At 47.5% G+C, this 24498-nt stretch overlaps 1 protein-coding gene across 1 annotated transcript in view; it reads right to left on the reverse strand.

Annotated features, from left to right (window-relative positions):
* The window catches only part of CNN1 (calponin 1), a 54841-nt gene that overhangs the window by 11997 nt on the left and 18346 nt on the right, over window positions 1-24498 (reverse strand). The window contains exons 2-4 of the mRNA XM_083185200.1: window positions 3609-3730; window positions 1877-1943; window positions 462-599 (exon numbers count right to left, since the gene is read on the reverse strand). Coding sequence (XP_083041326.1) covers window positions 462-599; window positions 1877-1943; window positions 3609-3730 — 327 coding nt within the window. The remainder of the gene's footprint in view (window positions 1-461; window positions 600-1876; window positions 1944-3608; window positions 3731-24498) is intronic.

Genomic DNA, 24498 nt, shown 5'->3' on the forward strand with positions numbered 1-24498 from the left:
TTTAACACAGAAAAGCTTCACATGGATCTGACTGATCTGTGCAATGCTTCAGACTCATCCGTATTTGGCTGCTGGGAAACTCGGCAGCCAAATACAAATGAGTTCACCATTGGGAAAATAGAAATCCTGAGAATCCTCAGCTTAGAAAATTAGCTGGGTTTTCAGGCCGTATTTTCCACTGATCCCATTCATTCCCGTACGTACTGCGGATCGGCAGTGATTGGCCTTCTCTGTAAATTTTGCCCTGAGTGTTATGCACGCAGAAATAAATAAAAAGCAGCACTCATGGAAATTAGTGCTGCTTGTAATTTAGTTCTTGTTTTGTGCAACATAAGGTTTGAGTATCCCTTTAAGCAGCGGCACATTGGATGTGGTAGGTGGGTCAGTGCTCAGTCACCTAATAAGTTCTTGTTATGCGCGTAGATGAGTGTGAGAGTACGGCGGAGTCTACCGTGACTTACCACGCTGGCAAGCGTCAAAAGTGTAGACTGGACTTGAGAGTGGTTGGTGTTCTCAAACAGGTCGTTTGCCTCAAATAGATCATGTTGTTTGACGCCGTACGCTGTGGTTGCCTTGATGAAGTTTCCAATGTTTTCCAGCTGCAGAAATCGAAAGATGGACAATGAGAAATATGACTGCTTGTGTAAGGGACCAGTCTGTATTTGGGAGGGGGATATGACCGTTCAGGAACTTGTCTGTATTGGGGGGAGGGGGAGATGTGACATATTCGGGACCTGTCTGTATTGGGGAGGGGGGATATGACCCCTCAGGAACCTGTCTGCCATATCCCCCTCCCCGCTACAGACAGGTTCCTGAGGTGTCATACTCCCCCCCCCCCCCCCCCCCCCCCCCCCCACCCTCTCAATACAGGCAGGTTCCTGAGGACCTGTCTGTATTGGGGAGGGGTGATATGACACCTCAGGAACCTGTTTGTATTGGGGAGGGAGGGGGGGATATGACACCTCAAGAACCTCTCTGTATTGAGGAGGAGGGGGGGGTAAGGCACCTCAAGAACCTCTCTGTATTGGGGAGAGGGGGATATGACACCTCAGGAACCTGTGTGTATTGGGGGGGGGGGGGGGGATAGGACACCTCAGGAACCTGTCTGTATTGGGGATGGGGATATGACACCTCAGGAATCTGTGTGTATTGGGGGGGGGGGGGATAGAACACCTCAGGAACCTGTCTGTATTGGGGAGGGGGATATGTGACACCTCAGGAACCTGTGTGTATTGGGGGGGGGGGGATAGGACACCTCAGGAACCTGTCTGTATTGGGGATGGGGATATGACACCTCCGGAATCTGTGTGTATTGGGGGGGTGGGGGGATAGAACACCTCAGGAACCTGTCTGTATTGGGGAGGGGGATATGTGACACCTCAGGAACCTGTCTGTATTTAAGAGGTGGATATATGACACCTCAGGAACCTGTCTGTATTGGGGAGGGGGATTTGACACCTCAGGAACGTGTCTGTGTTGGGGAGGGGGAATTTGACACCTCAGGTACCTGTCTGTATTGGGGAGGGGGGGTATGACACCTCAGGAACCTCTCTGTATTGGGGAGGGAGGGGGGATACGATACCTCAGGAACCTGTCTGTATTGGGGAGGGAGGGGGGATACGATACCTCAGGAACCTGTCTGTGTTGGGGAGGGGGAATTTGACACCTCAGGTACCTGTATGTATTGGGGAGGGGGAATATGATACCTCAGGTACCTGTATGTATTGGGGAGGGGGGGTATGACACCTCAGGAACCTGTCTGTATTGGGGAGGGAGGGGGGATATGATACCTCAGGAACCTGTTGGTATTGAGGATGGGGATATGTGGCACTTTGGGGACCTGTCTGTATGGACTATGTAGGACTATGCCACTTACCTGATGCCAGTTTTGTGTAGACTCATTGATCTTCCTGACGGACCCAGGCTGCAGCTTGTTAATTAATCTGTGGAAGTAGAGTGATGTTATGTTTTCATACACAGGACTGGCATCACCAAAGTCACCCACCTGCATGCACAGGCACCCTCTCCCTGGGGAATCGGTACATCTGTCAGAATGAACTTAGGTCTACAGTCATTAGGTCTACCCCACTAGGTCGACTGGCTGGAAGGTTGACCTGATTTAAGGTCGACATGGGCCAAGGTCGACATGACTTAAGGTCGAATTTGCATGAAGGTCGACTGGTCATAAGGTCGACATGGGTTTTTCACTGTTTTTTTTTATCCAAATGTCGACATGGACACAGTTGGCAATGAGAATCGGACCCTCGCATCGCTCGCAATGCATCGGGCACGGTGGCTTGCTTCGCTCGCCACAGCTTTAATAACCTCCTCCACGCCCTAGTGGATGGTAGGGCATGAAATACCGCCTGTCGGCACATGTCAGCTACAAAAAACAGTGAAAAACCCCATGTCGACCTTATGACCAGTCGACATTCATCATGTCGACCTTTATGCAAATTTGACCTTAAGTCATGTCGACCTTGGCCCATGTCGACCTGAAGTCAGGTCGACCTTCCTGCCAGTTGACCTAGTGGGGTTGACCTAATGACTGTAGACCTAAGTTCATTCTAATAGATGACCGCTTCCCCTCCCTGGAGGAACTTAGATTAAGGCCATAGGAGACTGCTATCTAAGCTCCATCCATAATATCAGAAGAAAGCTGAAAATGTTATTCATCCACAATATAGCCATATGAGATGCGGCCTCCTCTCGCTCAGCACAGGAAGTGGCTGCGGCCTCCTCTCGCTCAGCACAGGAAGTGGCTGCGGCCTCCTCTCGCTCAGCACAGGAAGTGGCTGCGGCCTCCTCTCGCTCAGCACAGGAAGTGGCTGCGGCCTCCTCTCGCTCAGCACAGGAAGTGGCTGCGGCCTCCTCTCGCTCAGCACAGGAAGTGGCTGCGGCCTCCTCTCGCTCAGCACAGGAAGTGGCTGCGGCCTCCTCTCGCTCAGCACAGGAAGTGGCTGCGGCCTCCTGTCAAGTTGCGCAGGAAGACCACACAGCCTCCTTTTGTACATCACAAGAATAGGCCCAGATGTATCAAGCTTCAAAACTGATAAAATGGAGAGTAAAGAGCAAGCCAATCAGCTCCTGCCTGTCATGTTATAGGCTGGGTTTGAAAAATGGCAGGTATGAGCTGGTTGTTTATCACTTTTTGAAGCTTGATACATCTGGTCCATAGTTAGCAAGAGATGTCCACTTCTCTGAGGCACAGGAAGAGGCCGCAGACGTAATGCCTAATTCCGTATGGGCCACAGGTTAGTGAAAATTGCTATCAGGCAGTTATCGCTAATCTGCATATGCGAGCACACGGCAGCCCAGATGCGCAACCCCTTAAACTGTGGTCGTATTCCGGAAACTGCGACTGCAGGCAACATTGCAGGGAACGTGGTCTGGACAACACAGGTGTATCCGAACCATTTGGTCAGGCCTTAGCAGCTAGGCCGCGCAGGCACGGGACTACCCTAACGATGTGAGCAATCCGCTGTACAGCGAAGCTTTTACATTTCTGTAATGTAATTGCAAGACCTTGTGTGAGGCAGCTGCCGCTATTGCAGCCACAGTGTACACAGGCCCTGTCCGTTGTGGCCCTGGCGCTGCCCTCTACTCACTCGCACAGGATGACGCCATCTTTCAGCGATTCCATGAACTTGACCCCGATGTTCCTCCCGGTGGTGCTCTCTATCCATTCTCTGAGCTCTGCCTCCCGCTGGGGATCGTACTTTGAAGCCAGCTGAAAGCAGAGAAAGCACCTGGTAAATAATAATGTCCATTTTCCCAGCATCCATCACCAAAATTTGGACACTGTGGGATAAATGTATTAAAATGGGAGTTCTATGGAATGTGGGAGGTTGCCCATAGAAACCAATCAGATACTACTTTTTATTTATTAGCACCTTCTAGAAGATAAAAGATAGAATCGGATTGGTTGCTATTGGACATCCCATCTTCCAAAGAACTCCTCCCATCTTAGTAAATATACTCCTGTGTGCACACTGCTGGGGACTCCTCCATATCCCTATAGGGGACATCACATGCCCTTCTCTTATTTTGTGAATTGCCATGTGCATTGAAGGTAGGAGAACCCAGGAAGGGGGCTTTATAAAGTACCAGAACTCAGGCCTAACACAGCACCCGACACAGCGTGGTCTGGCCACACCCCCATTTATTAGCTGGTCATCTCATCTACTGCAAAGTTCTGGGACCTGGACTGGGAATGACCAGCAAACTGATGGGCAGTCGCCATCCCCTATAGTAGGGGCAGTGCAGCCGAAAGTACACATCCCATCTTTCCCTGTCATAGTATTAGCATGATCTGACTACACCCTACATGCCCATAGCACGCCAATGTGCCATAATACACAGAATACAGCCTACATGCGGGCACCCAGTTACACCCACATGTGGACAGCTACCTCCTACCTGTCCCGCTTTCCGCAGGAACGTCCCGTGTTTTCCAAGTCCTGCCCGGGGCCAGCAGTGTCCCACGGCGGAGGGGGCGGGGGCAGTTTGATGTCCCCGCTGGCTGAGCAGCAGTCGTGGCAAAAAACAAAGGAAATGTTGGACACGCGCCTGCGGAATGCGCCAAGGTCCCGCTACGGAAGCATATTGAGTTGGGAGGTATGGAATATGCTTCTGTAGCATATTCCATACCTCCCAACTCAATATGCTTCCGTAGCGGGACCTTTAAGCCCTGCCCCATGCTGGAAAATGACAGTTGCCTATCTCCGCGGAGGGGGGTGGGGCTAAATGACACGATTATGACACTTTAGCCCCGCCCCCTCCCAGAGATCGGCAAATCAGATTATCTAAACGCTGCGGTCAGGGGGGGGGAGGAAGCCCCAAAGTGAGGGTTAATTTTAATTGCAATTAAGGTAGGCTATTAGTTAATTGAATGCAATAAACAACATACACTTTGGGTAATGGGTAAGAGCATGAGTTCCGTGCGGAATCGTGCTGTGATGTGAAAAAACTTATCAGAGGGCGTTCGGTCGGTTGTCCGGATGCTGGAGGTTACGATGGAAGTCCGTGCAAACATTGTAAGTGCTGTGCGCAAACGGGAGCGTACATGCATTCGCTCGCCACTCCCCTTTGTGTGTTGGTCCGTCCAAACGGAATCGGTGGCCTTGTAGGCGTGACTTTGCTCACCGTGTGTGTGCGCGGTTCAACCGGTCAGAGGCGTGCGTACACGTATCCGAAGGAATGAACCAGAATAAGACCTAAAGTCCTACCTCCATCCTCAGCAACCAAAAACGTATGGTAGCACAGCCATCGTCTTCGTGCACACACAAATTGTTACACTGAGGGCCATATGCATGCAATGATTGGCCGCTAAGCGAATTCGCAGACGCGCGATCAAGTCTGATTTACTCCTTTTGTTCCTATGGTTACAGATGTTGCTAAGGAAGGTCAGCATAATGTCAAATGGCATCAACCGTGTGTTTCTAAAGTTTCAACAGTAACTTGTAGTATTATGATTTTAGGTGAACATAATTTGTTACTGAAATTATCTAGGTTAGAAATGAATAATCCCATACAGTTGTCCGTCCACCTGCTGTACTAGAGACGGTACAATAGCAACAGGTCATCCTCTCCCCTCACAGCAATGTCCCTGTTACCTGCTCCATTCATGGTACCTGCAACAATGTTACGGTTATGTGTACCTGTGTTGGATGTCAAGTTATGTGACTTGTTTTTGGCTCCAACTGTGTTTGATATCAGGTCATTGGACATGTCCTGGCTGCACATTTGTGTTGGAGGCCAGGTCATGTGACGTGTTCGGGCTGAACACCTGTGTTGGAGGCCAGGTCATGTGACGTGTTCGGGCTGAACACCTGTGTTGGAGGCCAGGTCATGTGACGTGTTCGGGCTGAACACCTGTGTTGGAGGCCAGGTCATGTGACGTGTTCGGGCTGAACACCTGTGTTGGAGGCCAGGTCATGTGACGTGTTCGGGCTGAACACCTGTGTTGGAGGCCAGGTCATGTGACGTGTTCGGGCTGAACACCTGTGTTGGAGGCCAGGTCATGTGACGTGTTCGGGCTGAACACCTGTGTTGGAGGCCAGGTCATGTGACGTGTTCGGGCTGAACACCTGTGTTGGAGGCCAGGTCATGTGACGTGTTCGGACTAAACACCTGTGTTGGAGGCCAGGTCATTTTATGTGTTTTGGTTGTACACCTGTGTTGGAGGCCAGATCATGTGACTTATTCAGGTTTTACACCTGTGTTGGATGCCAGGTCATGTGATGTGTTCCGGCTGAACACCTGTATTGGGGACCAGGTCATGTGACTGATTGCACATCCTGGGGTAAGGAGAATGTTCAATGTAATCTCTGTATGTGCATAACGTTCAGATACAACGCCAGGAGGCATGGGGAAGAGAGAATTGTAGGGGGTGTAGAAGAATGTGTGGGTGGAGAGAGATGGAGGGGGATAAATTCCAGCCTAAGGGCATAATTCTGGTGTCTGTGAGGCTTATATAGAGAACAATGACCCAATAAATCTCAGCATGAACTAAGGACGCAGCTATGTGAGAAATTACCAGGCAGGCTTCCCGACATTCACAGCATGCCAGGCTGATAGGACCACACAGCAGCACCTATAGGACCCGTAGCCTCTTGTATTGTTGTGTCAGACTGGATATTAATAGAACACAATATTATATAAATCTAATCCCTGAATGAATCCCAGTGACAGGAAACCTCACTAGGGCATTGCCAAAGGTGTTCTGTATATAGACATGTCGTCACGTGTAAGCCTTAGGAACATGCCAATATTCTGAAATCTTTTCCAAGTAACTATAGCACACACATCACTGGAGGACTACAGTGCCCATCATCAGTGGTCACTGGCTATAATAAAAGGACTCCTCTGGAAATCCTTGGACTGTTCCCTGACATTGTAGTTAGACTGGCAGCTACATGTGTTTGTGCAGTGCAGTATCTGCGGCAGGGCAGGGTGGAGGTGCAGTGATTACAGTGTAATAACAGGAATAGCAGCGGGAGCTACAGGGCATGGTGGTGGTGCAGTGTCAGAGCTGTGATTACGGTGGAATTACAGGAATAGTAGCGGAAACTACAGGGGAGGGTGGTGGTGCAGTGTCAGAGCAGTGATTACAGTGTAATAACAGGAATAGCAGCTGAAGATACAGGGCAGTGTGGAGGTGCAGTGACAGAGCAGTGATTACAGTGTAATAACAGGAATAGCAGAGGGAGATACATGGTAATGTGGAGGTGCGGTGATTACGGTGTAATAACAGGAATAGTAGCGGGACATGCAGGGAAGGGTGGTGGTGCAGTGTCAGAGCAGTGATTACGGTGTAATAACAGGAATAGCAGCTGGAGATACAGGGCAGTGTGGAGGTGCAGTGATTACAGTGTAATAACAGGAATAGTAGCGGGATCTACAGGGCAGGGTTTTGAAACAGTGTCAGAGCAGTGATTATGGTATAATAACGGTGGTGATGCAGTGTCAGAGCAGTGATTACAGTGTAATGATAGGAATAGTAGCCGGAATTACAGGGCAGGGTGGTGGTGCAGTGTCAGAGCAGTGGTTTCGGTGCAATAACAGGAAAAGTAGTAGTAGTAGTAGTAGTAGTAGTAGTAGTACGTTTATTTATAAGGCGCCGCAAAGTGTCCGCAGCGCCGTACATAGCAAACAAAAAAAACAAATTACAAGGTAACGTACAGGGTGTTTCGAAAAATACAGTATGAATAGGGGTATAGCTGGTAGAACTAAAATCAGCATCAGTTCAGAAGTAGGTGTCAAGATTGTCAAGGAGACTGAAGATGAATTAGAGGAAGGGAAGAACAGGACAGGAGCACAGGTGAGGTAATGAGGTAGGGTGAGTACGTGAAGAAGGAGGGCCCTGCTCATAAGAGTTAACATACTAAAAATAGGTGGGTGGACGAACGAAATACAATAGGATAAGTAGGAACGGAGGCAGGATAGGAGGATCAAAAGAGGTTAGGAGGAGGGATAGGCTAGTCGAAAAAGTGGGTTTTGAGGGAGCGCTTAAAGGAGGTAAGGGAATCAGATAGCCTGATGGGTGGCGGGAGGTTGTTCCAGTGCAGGGGGGCAGCGCGAGAGAAATCTTGGACACGGGAGTGGGAGGAGGTGATTAGGTGAGAGGTCAGTCGGCGGTCAGCGATGGAGCGAAGAGGACGGGAGGGAGTATGGATAGAGATCAGTGAAGAGAGGTAGGGAGCTGTGGAGGAGGAGAGAGCCTTGTAGGTGGTGGTGAGGAGTTTAAAGAGAACTCGGAAAGGAATGGGGAGCCAGTGAAGAGATAGACAGAGGGGGGAGGCGGAGGTAGAGCGGCGGGAGAGGAAGATGAGCCTAGCAGCAGCGTTAAGAATGGATTGGAGAGGTGCGAGGCGGGTGAGAGGTAGCCCAGAGAGAAGGATGTTGCAGTAGTCAAGGCGGGAGATGACAAGAGAGTGAATGAGAATTTTGGCCGCGTCAGTGGAGAGGAATGGTCTGATGCGTGAGATGTTGCGTAGGTAGCGGGAGCTACAGGGCAGGATGGAGGTGTAGTGTCAGAGCAGTGATTACAGTGTAATAATAGGAATAGTAGCAGGAGCTACAGGGCAGGGTGGTGGTGCAGTGTCAGAGCAGTGGTCATGGTGTAAAGACAGAAATAGTAGTGGGAGCTACAGGGCAGGGTGGTGGTGCAGTGTCAGAGCAGTGGTCATGGTGTAAAGACAGAAATAGTAGTGGGAGCTACAGGGCAGGGTGGTGGTGCAGTGTTAGAGCATTGATTACTGTGCAATAACAGGAATATTAGCGGGAGCTACAGGGCAGGGTGGAGGTGCAGTGTCAGAGCAGTGATTACAGTGTAATAGGAATAGTAGCAGGAGCTACAGGGCAGGGTGGAGGTGCAGTGTCAGAGCAGTGATTACAGTGTAATAGGAATAGTAGCAGGAGCTACAGGGCAGGGTGGAGGTGCAGTGTCAGAGCAGTGATTACAGTGTAATAACAGGAATAGTAGTGGGAGCTACAGGGCAGGGTGGTGGTGGTGCAGTGTCAAAGCAGTGATTATAGTGTAATAACAGGAATAGTAGTGGGAGTTACAGGGCAGGGTGGTGCTGCAGTGTCAGAGCAGTGATTATAGTGTAATAACAGGAATAGTAGTGGGAGCTACAGGGCAGGGTGGTGGTGCAGTGTGTGTCAGAGCAGTGATTACAGTGTAATAACAGGAATAGTAGTGGGAGTTACAGGGCAGGGTGGAGGTGCAGTGTAAGACCAGTGGTTACGGTGTAATGACAGGAATAGTAGCAGGAGCTACAGAGCAGGGTGGAGGTGTAGTGTCAGAGCAGTGATTACGATGTAATGACAGGAATAGTAGCAGGAGCTACAGAGCAGGGTGGAGGTGTAGTGTCAGAGCAGTGATTACAGTGTAATAACAGGAATAGTAGCTGAAGCTACAGGGATGAGATAGGTGGTGTAGCGTTAGATCTGTGGGTATGCAGTGACAACAGGAATAGCAGAGAAAGATACCAGGCAGGAGAGAGGTGTAGTGTTATAAGTGTGGTTATGCTGAGTACAGGACTGGAGCTGTGTGGGAATAGTAGCATGAAGTCAGTGAGGTAGATATACAGTACAGCTGTAACATTAGCAGAATAACAGAGAGAACAGCAGGAACATTAGAGGAATAGACGTGAGAACATCAGGCTGGGATGTAGTGACAGAGAGCCACTGGAATAGCAGAATAAAGGCATTGAGCAGGTTGATATACAGCAGAGACAATAGAGGAATAGCAGAGAGAGACCAGCAGGCTGGAATGATGATGTAGTAGTGATACTAAACATACTCTCCTCTCTCTCCCTCTTCCTTCTGCCAACCTAAACATTGACAGATCTGGAATTGACCAAACTAGGCAGAAGACATAACAGACAACAAGAGACTGCACCCACCCAAAGTGCGCACACACATACTGCTTCATACACTGACGCTGAGTATCACCACTGCTGCAACAGCTGGATATACCAGATTTATCACCCATCCTGCCTGCTTGCTGTGTATATAATACAGAGGGGTTTCACTATACAGTATATAAAGATCCTTTGTATGTACACTAGAGGGAACCACACATCCCAGCATAACCTAATGAAAACAATTATCCTAAACTTATTTTTATTTGAAGAACTGCTTTCTAAATATGACGTAAGAAGTAAATCAGAGCATATGATCCTGGAAACAAGACACAGTGCGTATAATGTATTCAGGCAGCTATAATGAGCATAGGTACCTGTCCCTAGAATGTGTGAGCAGCTGGGGAAGCCTGACTTACTGCCTCATGCTAATATGGTGATCCATGGGGTTAATGCATATGTTCATATGTCTGCAAACGGGGACCCAAGCCGCCCTTTGATTTTATGCCATTCGCTGCAACTTTCAGGCTAGGTTAGGGTCACCACCTTTTTGTGTTGAGAGATTCCCAGACACTGGCCCACCCTCAGCCCTGCCCCTTGACCTGGCTTATCATGGGTTTTTAACCTTTGCTTCAGTTCTGTTCTTGATTTTGCACACCGTAATGCCACTTACACATTACGTCACACACCGTAATGCCCATTACACATTATGCCACACACCATGATACCCATTACACATTATGCCACACACCATGATGCCCATTACACATTATGCCACACACCATGATGCCCATTACACATTATGCCACACACCATGATACCCATTACACATTATGCCACACACCATGATGCCCATTACATATTATACCACACACCATAATGGCTATTACATATTATGCCACAAAAGTGCCGCTTACATACATGTTAATTGCTATAGGTTTCTTGCTGAATGTCAGGGGCTTCATGCTTGATAACACAGCCTTTATGCTCGATGCCATGGGGGATTACATGCTCATTGCCACAGGGGAGTGAAATGCTTGTTGCCATGGTGCTGATAGATGCAGTGCCAGGCTCCAGCGTGGCCAACAATAGCAGAGAGTGAGACAGACACTGACAGCAGCCAGTTTGGGTGTAAATGGCACTGGGTGCAGCCTCAGCACATGCGCAGAGGGACTACCGGGTACCAGACCCGGAAGTCCAGGGATGATGCAGCATTGTAAAGGACAGCTCTTATCGCAAGAGCTGTCCTTTCTGTGAATAAACACACATGTTAGTGCATATGCGATTATTATGGATGCGGTAGCCGGTGAATGCCGGCAAAGCGGGGCTGGGGATGTTAGAGCATCCCAGCCATGAGCTGCTCTGGCCCACACACACAGCTCAGATTCTCATGGAGCTAAATCTGCTCACCCAGGGCAATGCCACCAGAAGGGGTGATTCTGTGCACCTGCATCGCTGCCGCCTAGCTGCCTCGCTAAGATGACCAATTTCACAGGAAGACAGATGCGGACACGTTCTCACCACTATTTGCATCTGTGAGTGGGCAGATGTATGGTGAAGTGATAAAGTGAAAGGTGATAAGCTGCCAATCAGCTTCGACCTGTCAAGTTACAGGCTGGGTTTGAAAAATGACAGTTAGGAACTGATTGGCTGCTGTTTTATCACTAGCCACTTTAGTACTTCACCAGGATTAATACATCTGGTCATACAGACGTCTCCGCTCATCATCTGCCGCAGCAGCAGCACATAACCTGGGTATACTTGTGAGGATTTAGTAACTAGTGATGTTTTCAGCATTGCAATGTGAGGGGGTAAGAACCAGTACTTCCTCTGCCATGTTTCCCCTCCATTTCCCTGAATCATTGGATCAGAGCGTTTCACTTCATGTACGCTGCTTATATTTTATTGACTATGAATGAAGTTTCCAGAAAGTTACAGGGCATATCATGTGCATTGTTATGTGTGAATGCTGTCATCTTTCAATGAGTCCAGTGACCTCCTGTTCTAACAACCTCAACCTTCTGGCAACAACATAGACATGGCAGACACAATCAGACACTGCCTCACCTGCAGCCCTTAAGGCCCCATACACTACTGCGACTTCTCAAGGGGAGAAGTCACATTTGACCCCCTAAAACAGTCAAGCAGCTTCCCGGGCAGCAGGATCGCATGCAGTTGTTTTTCATTGCATGCGATATCAGCCAAGGTTCCGGATCCAATATATCTATAGTGCAGTCGTAGCGATCTAGGGGCTCTGAGTGAATGCCCAGATTTACACACGGAGGTCTCTACTTAACCCATCTCCAGGTTGGAAACAGTAAATTATGGGGAATTGGATTTATCTCCCTGCTAGGGTGACCAACTCATCCCTTTAATCCGGGACACATATTAATTACACATGTTCTGTGGCTGGCTTTCACCTGGTTTTAAACTGCCACACCTCAAGACTCCATTTCTCCTGGTTTTAAACTGCCACAGAACCTGTGTAATTAATATGTGTTCCGGATTAAAGGGATGAGTTGGTCACCCTACTCCCCGCATTTGACATAGTTCTGTCCATCACTCACATTTACATGTGACACGTGATCAGGATTCTCAGCCCATTCTCTCTGCGCATTACTGTGATCTATAGTACTTATGGACTATGCCAACAATTTATTTTCCTGGCTTCCTCATGTCTCACCCTCTGACATCCCAACCATTGCCATGAGTTATTTTAACATCCCCATTGATAGTACACATTCTCCCCGTGCTTCCAAACCACACTCTCAGTGGATCTACTCCTCCATACAATGGCATGGTCACTGACTTGTTCTTCTCTAGACCATACTAAGTTTCTGATGGCCTTAGCACTGTTTTTTGTCATTACCTGATCACCTCCAAACTCTCCTCCATCGCTTAAACCATTCTGATGTTTAAATCTACCTCATACCCACAGAAATATTATCTCAACAACTTCTCTCCCCAATTTCTACATATTCTTCTCCTGGTATTGCTGTTCCACATCTCCACCAAGCTATAGAAACAGCCCCTGATAAAGTGGCTCCAGCTGTGATGTCCACCATGGCAAACTAACGTAATACAACCCAGGGCCAGCTCTGCCATTAAGCAGTTACCTAGGGGCTCCAGAATATCCGTCCCTGCATCTACCAAATGTTTCTTGTAATGTAGAACGTCTTGGTCAAACATCATGTTCTCTACTGATCTTATCAGAATGCCCTGGATACTGCCAAACACGCACACACTTCTGATCTCTTGTACCTGCTCAGGCTACTAACTCCAAAATCCAGCCTACCCCAAACCTACTTGCTACCAACAGTGCCCAAGTTCCTGGTTCCTATTTTAAAGACAAGATTGATGACATCATACTTGAATTGTAGGCTCTTCCTTGGCTAGCAACCTGCTCAGTTCCTTTCCCCATCCCTTTGCCACCTACTCTTCAGTTGATTTCTCAAATGAAGATGAAGCACCTACGCTCTTGTAGTATTCCTACTCTACTACCTCCTTCTTCAGCCTACACCCTTACATATTACATAAGTGGTTCTCCTCCCAACCTTAAGTAAAATCTCTTTCATTAAAGCAAACAGTGATTGCTCCTATTCTGACCCAAACTGGCTGAAGTGGTCAGTGATCTGCTCACTGCTAGATCTAGTGTGTAATACTAAGGTGACCAACCATTCTCCATTAGTGAGGACATTCTTTCTTTTGTAAGTTCTGTCCTACATGGAAAAGTGGCCACCTTTATGTCCTCCTTTATTGCCCTTAACCCCTTCCTGACAGAGCCAGTTTTTGCCTTCCTGACAGAGCCCTTTTTTTCAAATCTGACATGTATCACTTAAGTGGGGATAACTTTTTTTTTGCTTTTACTTATCCCAGTGATTTTGAGATTGTTTTTTCGTGACACATTGTACTTCAAATTAGTGGTAAATTTTGGTCGATACGATCTGTGTTTTTTTTGTGAAAAATACCAAAATGTCGTAAAAAAATGGAAAATTTAGCAATTTGCAAAATGTTAAATTTTCTGCTTGTGAGACAAATAATCATACCACTCAAAATAGTTAATAACTAACATAGACCATATGTCTACTTTATGTTTCCATCATTATTTCAACTTCCTTTTAATTTTTTTGGACACTAGGAGGCTTACAATATGAATAGCAAATTCTCAAATTTTCAAGAAAATTTCAAACACTGATTTTTTTTAGGGACCAGTTCAGTTCTGATGTGACTTTGAGGGACTTGTATGTGAGACACCCCCATAAATGATGCCATTTCAAAAACTGCACCCCTCACAGTATTCAAAACAGCATTTTGGAAGTTTGTTAACCCTTTAGGTGTTTCACAGGAATTAAAACAAAGTGTAGGTGAAATTTCAAAATTTCATTTTTTTTGCAGATTTGCAATTTTAATACATTTTTCTAAGGAACACAGTAGATTTTACTAGAGAAATGTGACTAAAAATTGATTCCCCCAATTCTTTTGTTTTCATAAATATCCTATATGTGGCCCTAGTGTGCACGTTGACCAAACCACAGGCTTCATAATAGAAGGAGCACCTACTTGATTTTGGAGCCTCCTTTTTATGAGATTATTTTTTAGGCACCATAAGATGCTAAAATTTAGGAACCCCCCCACAAGTGACCCCATTTTGCAAACTACACCCCTCAGGGAATTCATCTAGGGGTATAGTGTACATTTCAAACCCCCAGGGGTTTCACCAATTGTGGTACAACTGGGCAGTGAAAATGAAAAATTAAATTTTTTACACAAAAATGCAGTTCTGGCTCAAAATTTTTCATTTTCACAAGGAATGAAGGAGACAAAGCACCCCAAAATCTGTGCCCCAATTTCTCCCGAGTACGGCAATGCCTCACATGTGACCAAAAAATACCATTTGGGTGCATGGCAGGACTCAGAAGGGAAGGAGTGATTTTTGGATTTTGCAGCTCAGATTCTGGTGGAATGTTGGTGGGTGCTATGTCGCATTAGCAAGACCCCCCAAGCACCAATACAGTGGAACCCCCCCACAAGTGACCCCATTTTGCAAACTACACCCCTCAGGGAATTCATCTAGGGGTATAGTGTACATTTCAAACCCCCAGGGGTTTCACCAATTTTGATACAACTGGGCTATGCAAATGAAAAATTACATTTTTTACACAAAAATGCAGTTCTGGCTCAAAATTTTTCATTTTCACAAGGAATGAAGGAGAAAAAGCACCCCAAAATCTATGCCCCAATTTCTCCCGAGTACGGCAATGTCTCACATGTGACCAAAAAATACCATTTGGGTGCATGGCAGGACTCAGAAGGGGAGGATTGATTTTTGGATTTTGCATCTCAGATTCTGGTGGAATGTTGGTGGGTGCTATGTCGCATTAGCAAGACCCCCCAAGCACCAATACAGTGGAACCCCCCCACAAGTGACCCCATTTTGCAAACTACACCCCTCAGGGAATTCATCTAGGGGTATAGTGTACATTTCAAACCTCAAGGGGTTTCACCAATTTTGATACAACTGGGCAGTGAAAATGAAAAATTACATTTTTTTACACAAAAATGCAGTTCTGGCTCAAAATTTTTCATTTTCAGAAGGTATGAAGGAGAAAAAGCACCCCAAAATCTGTGCCCCAATTTCTCCCGAGTACGGCAATGCCTCATGTGTGACCAAAAAGTGCCAGGACTCAGAAGGAAAGGAGTGATATTTGGATTTTGCAGCACAGATTCTGGTGGAATGTTGGTGGGTGCTATGTCGCATTAGCAAGACCCCCAAAGCACCAATACAGTGGAAACCCCCCACAAGTGACCCCATTTTGCAAACTACACCCCTCAGGGAATTCATCTAGGGGTATAGTGTACATTTCAAACCCCCAGGGGTTTCACCAATTTTGATACAACTGGGCAGTGAAAATGAAAAATTACATTTTTTTACACAAAAATGCAGTTCTGGCTCAAAATTTTTCATTTTCAGAAGGTATGAAGGAGAAAAAGCACCCCAAAATCTGTGCCCCAATTTCTCCCGAGTACGGCAATGCCTCATGTGTGACCAAAAAGTGCCAGGACTCAGAAGGAAAGGAGTGATATTTGGATTTTGCAGCACAGATTCTGGTGGAATGTTGGTGGGTGCTATGTCGCATTAGCAAGACCCCCAAAGCACCAATACAGTGGAAACCCCCCACAAGTGACCCCATTTTGCAAACTACACCCCTCAGGGAATTCATCTAGGGGTATAGTGTACATTTCAAACCCCCAGGGGTTTCACCAATTTTGATACAACTGGGCAGTGAAAATGAAAAATTACATTTTTTACACAAAAATGCAGTTCTGGCTCAAAATTTTTCATTTTCAGAAGGTATGAAGGAGAAAAAGCACCCCAAAATCTGTGCCCCAATTTCTCCCGAGTACGGCAATGCCTCATGTGTGACCAAAAAGTGCCAGGACTCAGAAGGGAAGGAGTGATATTTGGATTTTGCAGCACAGATTCTGGTGGAATGTTAGTGGGTGCTATGTCGCATTAGCAAGACCCCCAAAGCACCAATACAGTGGAAGCCCCCCAACAGTGACCCCATTTTGCAAACTACACCCCTCAGGGAATTCATCTAGGGGTATAGAGTACATTTGAAACCCCCAGGGGTTTCACCAATTTTGATACAACTGGGCTGTGCAAATGAAAAATTACATTTTTTACACAAAAATGCAGTTCTGGCTCAAAATTTTTCATTTTCAGAAGGTATGAAGGAGAAAAAGCACCCCAAAATCTGTGCCCCAATTTCTCCCGAGTATGGCAATGCCTCATATGTGACCAAAAAATACCAGTTGGGTGCATGGCAGGACTCAGAAGGGAAGGAGTGATTTTTGGATTTTGCAGCTCAGATTGTGGTGGAATGAATGGTGGGTGCTATGTGGCATTAGCAAGACCCCCGAAGCACGGTGAAATGATGAACCTAATAATCCATAGATGTGTGGTATATTTTAAAACACTCCTTTATACATAGGCCGGGTTTGTCGGGGCAAGTTTCACAGTGGAAAATAGTTTCCTTTCTTATTCCCTTTTTATAGCAAACTTTGCACCTTTTTTGTGTCCTGCCCTTTCTTGCAGTGGAGGGGATTTCGTTAGGAAAATGCTGCCCTGGTACAATACGGGGGCCAGTACTAGAAGTACTGGGGCCCTCTGCCTGCTGGTTCCCAAATATTAGGCCCTTTATGACTTCCTCTTGAAAGTGCATAAATGTCCCCCTCTGGCTGGTAGAACGGAATAGCACGTAAGCGTTATACAGTGCCATCTGGATGATATACACGGCCAGCTTCTTGTACCAGATTTTTGTTTTCCGCAGGGCACTGTACGGCTTCAGTACCTGATCTGAAAGATCCACTCCGCCCATGTACCTATTGTAATCCAGGATACAATTAGGTTTTGAAGTGTGGGTACTGGTACCTCGTACAGGGACGGAGGTGGTACTGTCTCCATGAATTGTTGTCAGTATAAGGACATCCCTCTTGTCCTTATATTTGACCAACAACATATTTTCGGTGCATATTCCCCTGCTTTCACCCCTTCTCATTACTTGGGCAATGTGCGTTTTTGGGAGGCCTCTTTGGTTCTTACGCACAGTACCGCAAGCTGCTGTACCTCTTGAACCAAGGGCCTTAAACAGGGGGATGCTAGTGTAAAAGTTATCCACATAGAGGTGATAACCTTTATCCAGGAAGGGGTGCACTAAATCCCAGACAATTTTTCCACTAACACCTACGAGGGAGGGGGGGCATTCTGGCGGTTCAATTCTTGAATCCTTCCCTTCATATACCCTAAACCTGTGGGTGTACCCTGAGGTGCTTTCACACAGCTTATACATTTTTATGCCATACCTTGCCCTCTTACTGGGAAGGTACTGGCGGAATTTAACCCTTCCTTTAAAATGTATAAGGGACTCGTCGATACAAATAAATTTTTCAGGGATGTACATCTCTTCAAATTTGGCACTGAAATGATCAATGACCGGCCTGACTTTGAATAGCCGGTCAAAGGTGGGATCATCTCTGGGTGGGCACTGTGCATTATCATTGTAATGCAAAAATTTAAGGATCATCTCAAAACGAGCCCGAGTCATGGCCATACGGTAAAATGGGGTGCTGTACAGAACATCTGTACTCCAATATTGCCTAATTTCTGGCTTTTTTACTATGCCCATATGAAACACCAGACCCCAAAACGTCATCATCTCTACTGCATCTACAGGGGTCCACCTAGCAAATGATGACGTGGGGTTTTGAGCAATAAACTGCTGGGCATATAAATTAGTTTGGTCCACCATTAAATTTATAAAATCATCAGAGAAAAATAATTTGAAAAAGTCAATTTCTCTGAGACCTGTGGAATCAAATTGGATTCCTGGCATGGCCAAAAACTCAGGAACCTGGGGCTCAAAATTGTCTGGTGGTGGGGTCCATACGAGATCAATTATTGGGGGGGGGGTCTCAGCTGCTCTACGGGGGCGTCTTTGAGGGGGTCCCTCATCACCAGAGGAGGAAGAGGAGCTTAAGACGAATCCTTCAAATTCCCCGCTTGCCTCACTGGCTGTGTCAGTCAGAGGCAAGCATGGCATATGCCTCCTCCGCTGAATACATTCTTCTGGATGACTGGGATGACATTTGGGATGACATTTGGGATGCCATTTTTATTTTTGTGTTTCTGGTAGTGAAATGTTTCAACACGTGTATAGTGTAGGGGGGGGGGTACAAACTTTATTTCAACCCAGGGGGGTATGTAGTGTTTAGTGTGTATGTAGTGCAGAAAAAAAAAAATACTTTATACAGGAATTTGATCCCAATAAAAAAAAAAAAATTGAAGGGGTTAAAAAAAAAAAAATTGAAGGGGTTAAAAAAAAAAAAAAAAAAGGTCCTGCGCCAAAAATTGAGCACAGATGTTGGTCAGTAACGTCCGTCACTGAACAGCGCTCAAAGGCAACAGGAATTTGATCAAAAAAAAAAAAAAAATAGATCAACCCTGTGCCGAAAAAGCTGATCAGTGATGTACGTCACTAATCAGCGCACAGTGGCCACAGGACACCCACAAAATCACAGTGTGTGTAAAAAAAATAATTAAAAAAAGACCCCACAGCACCCTCAAAAAAAAAAAAGGTGATCACTGATGCGACACTGATTACCAGTGAGGGGCAGCAGGTGCACAACCTTTGGTGCAACTGACAGTGCAACTGGCAGCAACTGACTGGTATATATAAAAAAAAAAAACTCTGCACCCCCAAAAAGTTGCTGATCACCTCAGATATAGTGATCAGCACAAAAGGCGGGGGCAGCAGACACAAAATATAGCACTCTCTATCTCTCTCTATCTCTCTCTATCTCTCTATCTCTCACTATCTATCACTCTATGACACTGCAGCAGCAGCACTGACAGTAATATATATAAAAAATAACCCCTGCACCCCCAAAAAGTTGCTGGGGGTGCACAAAAGGGGGACAGCAGACACAAAATATAGCACTCTCTGTCACTATCTCTCTCTATCTCTCTCTATCTCTCTATCTCTCACTATCTATCACTCTATGACACTGCAGCAGCAGCACTGACAGGTATTTATATAAAAATAAAACCCTGCACCCCCAAAAAGTTGCTGATCAGTTAATTTATACTGATCAGCACAAAAGGGGGGGCAGCAGTCAGTTATATAAAAAATATATAGCACAATCTGTCACTATCTCTCTATCTCTCTCTCTCTATCTCTCTCTATCTCTCTATCTATAACTTTATCACACTGCAGCAGCACAAAATATAGCACTCTCTGTCACTAGCCCTCTCTATCTCTCTCTATCTCTCTCTCTCTCTATCTCTCTATCTATACTCGATGACACTGCAGCAGCACAACACAGCACAGGAAGTCACAGCAAGAAGCAAGAAGTAGCAAGATCCAGGCAGTGATCAGGTAAGTATTTTGTAAGGTTCAGGTCAGTATACTGCGGCAGCTAGGCACGGTGACCGCACTGCACGCAATTCCAGACCGGAATGGCGTCTGCAGTGCAGTCACCGTTAGTTTAAACCCCCCTCCATGGCTGTGATTGGTTCGTCGGTCCGACGAACCAATCACGACCTTTGGGGGCGGGCGGGGTGAGGTGGGGTGACACCAGTGTCACCCTTACACCCCGCGGTGATTGGTGCTGTACTTTACAGCACCAATCACCTCCGATCCCTGTGTCACCGGCGAACGTTATTCGCCGGTGACACAGAAAACGCTGTAATTGGCTGTTCACACTGAACAGCCAATCACAGCGATCGCCGACGGGGGGGCGGCATCGTGCCCCCCCTGGGCATGCAGGGACATGTCTGCTGTCAGGGACAGCAGACATCGTCCCTCTGTCACTGCGTCTCTAGACGCAGTGACAGTTTGAAGCCATGACGTATATATACGTCATGTGTCGGGAAGTACATCCCGGCCATGACGTATATATACGTCAAATGTCGGGAAGGGGTTAATAACATGGGTGCGGCGGTGGCGGTGGCGGTTTCCGCGATCAGACTTCTCTGATCATGCAGTGCTGTTCCTTTCTTGGGCTAAAACAGTAGCTTCTGCAGGTGCGCAGAAGCTCTGTACGTGGCCATAATATAACAGCCACGTGGAAGCTGCTGTGCACGCCCTCTCGCAGCAGCACCCCGTGTCTCCGAGTCCAGACTCCAGCTAGCTGCGCAGCACGCTCAGGCCCAGTCTCTGAGGAGGAGGTAAGAGACAGCTCAGGGCTCTTGGGTTTGTAGGACACGCCCTTGCCATCAGGCCATGCCCCCAAATTTCTATGTCCTACACATGGGCCTTTAAGTCACTAGTTCCACCACTGCCCATCCTGCTGGTCTATTTAGGTTTGCTCCTTGTGTCTTTTATTTACAATATTTCTCTTCAATTTATTTGTGTCCTCCTTTTCATTGTAAAAAAACTTTGGGCACCTACTGTAAGTAATACACACAGCCAGTTCTCCTGGATCTCTCCGATGAGTTTGACATTCTCTTCCCATACATTCCATAGGTCCTCAATACACCGTCCAATCATTGTCATCACTAGTTAAAAGCCCATCAAAATGACGGCTTAGTCCCTCCTATCTGCTCCTACCACCAATCTCTTCACAGCTCCCTCTGTCCATGTCCAGGAAGTTTGAAACATATTTTGGTTTCACTCTCTGTTCAGGAGTAATTTGGTCCGTCAATTAGCCTCTAGTGGTACTTCACCTCAAAAAGGTGAGGAGTAGGGATGCCAATCCCGGGCATTTTTTCAATCCCGGGAATCAGGATTGAAAAATTCACAATCCCAGGATTCCCGGGATTGGCATGCCTAAAAGAAAATAGCCCCTGTGCCCCCCACACTGACTGACTTTTGGGGAGGGGGTCAGGTGACAGCGGTGCGGAGACAAGCGGCGGGTATGACGTGGGTGGCCTAGTGGCAAGCAGGTGCCGGGGCCACACACTTACTTTTGGTGAGCGGGGGAAGCAGGCGGCAGTCGGCTTCGGCGAGAAGGCAGGCGGCTGGGGGATGCCCGACGGCGAGCGGGTTCCGACGCTGGGGGGTGTAGTGCTACAGCCCGCAGCGTGACCTGTGACCTAATAACGCTGTGCAGGCCACGCGCCGGGTTGGGGACAGCCGGGCAGCATCTGAGCGAGTGCTCAGACTCTGCCTGGCATTAGACTGCGCATGCGCAGTCTATCCCGAAATACCGGGATTGGAGTATCTCCAGTCCCGGGATGGAAATCCTGGACATTTTGGGGCCAAATCCCGGGATCCCTCCGATCCCGATCCTGGGATTGGCCACCCTAGTGAGGAGGATTTAGCCGTTTATATAGTAATTTTCCTTCTCTAATTGCTCTGTTATGGGGTGTGCACACCGGGGCGATTTTAACTCAGCGATTTTGCATAGTCAAATTCGTGACATCGCTGCCATAGATAAGCCGGCGACTATCCCCAGGAGAAGCCTGCTGCATCTACTCAAAATATTCTTGCCTGCACTGTCTATTTGGCCAGGCAATAGCGACGCTGCGGGGCCACACATCACATGGTGGCCAAGAGGGTCCCGTTGGGCCACAAGGAGGAAGGGGGTCACATACAGCGGGGTGGCCGGATCCTGCAGAACAGGATCCAGTCACTGCCGACCGGATTTTATGGAAAGCAAAGTGCAGCACAGCCACACTGTGTGAACACCTACAGGTGGAGCCAAAACTTCTTTGCCCGGCTCTCGCAAGACCGCCCTCGTCTCTAGGCGGCTAGGCGGCAGGACCCTGCCCGTCTCCGCTTCAGGGAGACGGACAGGGTTAGGGGGGGTGCGGGGAGGTGGGGGCAGGCGTTGGAACGGGGAGGAGGGGACCCGAGGGGAGTTCCATCTCGTGCGCGCGCGCCCCCTTCCGACGACTGGCAGTAGAAACGCCAGCCCCTGCAAAGTTTACACCGGCTCCATCTGTACATGTGTGTGTGTTCTTCCCGAAATCCGGCCGCTAATTTGTGGGCAGCTGCAGAGGAGCAGGACCCGCTGCACCGCTATGTGTGGCACAAGCCTTATTATAAATTACATAATTCAACACACGTGACCCCAATCATCTGTTAACATGGAAATCCAGATAGAGAGCATTATGTCCCTTCTGAAATCTCCCTCATTTCACCTAGCCCACATTACACTGTTACAGTTGTTTTTGGGGGAAAAATAGAATGAGAGACAGTTACATTTACACCGAATCATCAGCACCATTTACCAGCACTTTACCAAGTATAGTATCTCTTACTAACTGCTTTGGGGCTCATCTACATTTAGATATAAGTCATTTGAAAAGATTACTCTCGGATGTAGCAGTGCACACCCACGCTTCTAGGTGCCACATTCACAATCTCTTCTCACAATCTCTCCATATATGGAACTAGACACGCCCTTTGGGTGGAGCATGACACGTCCCCTCAATACAGTGCCCCCCTTTGCAAAATTCTACTACCAACTATAATCTCCCTAAAACTAGTTTTCAAAAGGAGGTAAGTATGCAGGCCTTGTATCAGTACACGGTGACAGGCTCCAGCCTCTGAGTCAGGCCTTGTGTCAGTATATGGTGATAGGCACCAGCCTCTGAGTCAGGCCTTGTGTCAGTATATGGTGACAGGCGCCAGCCTCTGAGTCAGGCCATGTGTCCGTATACAGTCACAGGCTCCAGCCTCTGGGTCAGGCCCTGTGTCAGTATACGGTGACAGGCTCCAGCCTATGAGTCAGGCCTTGTGTCAGTATACGGCATACTTGCCGACTTCTCAGCTGGGCTTTACGGGAGAGAGCAGCTTGTTACAGGAAATAGGGGGCGTGGGAGCTCTCAAATGTAATTTGAATAGCCCCACCCCATTTATGGCATGTAAATGGGGCGGGCCATGGGCGGAGCTATCCAAACTACATTTCAGAGTGTACTTTAGCGCTACATTTTGCAAATTTGAAATCCTTCCTTCTTCCCTCCCTCCACGCTACTACAGCTTTATAAAAATAAATGTTCCTCTCCTCCTGCACCCTCATTAAAATGTTATAAGGCAGTGGGGAGGGGGTGTAGTGAGGGGGGGAGAGAGACAGCCTGGGGGGGGGGGGGGGGGGAGACAGCCTGAGCCTTATTAACCCTATTAAAGAAAACAGCGGGGAGCAGAGGGAGGGGAGCAGAGGGAGGGAAGCACCGAAGCAGCAAGCCGCTAGCTTACCATGTCTGCAGCGCTGCCCTCTGCTGCTCCCGCGTCTGCCCCATGCTGTCGCTGTGCTGCCAGGGCTATGACGGTGACCACGTCCTGTCCTACAGAACCCCGGCCGGCATTTAATAGGACAGCCGAGAGGTCACCGTCAGCCACTGCACTTTGTGACTTGCGCAGTCACTGTTTTTTTTTGACAGGCAGGCTAAAGCCGGGAGGATCCAATATATTCCCGGGAGACCGGGAGAAAGGATCAAAAACTCAGCTGTTCCCCCTCCCTATCATTTATTTGCCGTTTGAGTGAATTGGTATGGATCTGATTGGTGAAAAATCCGTTCAAGGGCACCAATACATACTAGTGGTAGTGGATTATGCCACCAGATATCCGGAGGCAATACCCTTGTGTAATATGAAATCTGGCACTTTTTACAAAGAGCTGCTAATCCTGTATACTGCCTGGGAATACCGAAGGAGGTCTTAACGGACCAAGGTACTGTACATCTTTTTTTTTCCCCCAAATGTATGGAGGATTTATGGCGGTTGTTAAAGGTAGACAGGATTACCACCTCAGCTTAAACAAATGATAAAGAGGGCAGTATCCCCCAAAAAATGAGACTGGGATTAGCTCTTACCTTATTTGATGTTTGCGGTCATAGAGGTACCGCAATCCTCTACAGCAGTGATTTTCAACCTTTTTACCTTGCGGCACACTAAATAGGACTTTAAAATTGCCAAGGCACACCATGAGATTCCCACAGGGCAAAACACATTGGCCACCACAGGAAAAAAACAAACCTATTGGCCCCCACATTAAAAACAATCACGCTGGTCCCCACAGGTAACAAAAATAAAATACATTGGCCCTTTACATGAAAAGAAGAGACCAGTAAATAACATTTGAACTGGTGGTGACTGTAAATGGGTTTGGGCATCTCTAGATC

Source organism: Crinia signifera, chromosome 4, assembly GCF_055691185.1.
Source record: "Crinia signifera chromosome 4, ASM5569118v1, whole genome shotgun sequence".
NCBI classification, from domain to species: Eukaryota; Metazoa; Chordata; class Amphibia; order Anura; family Myobatrachidae; genus Crinia; species Crinia signifera.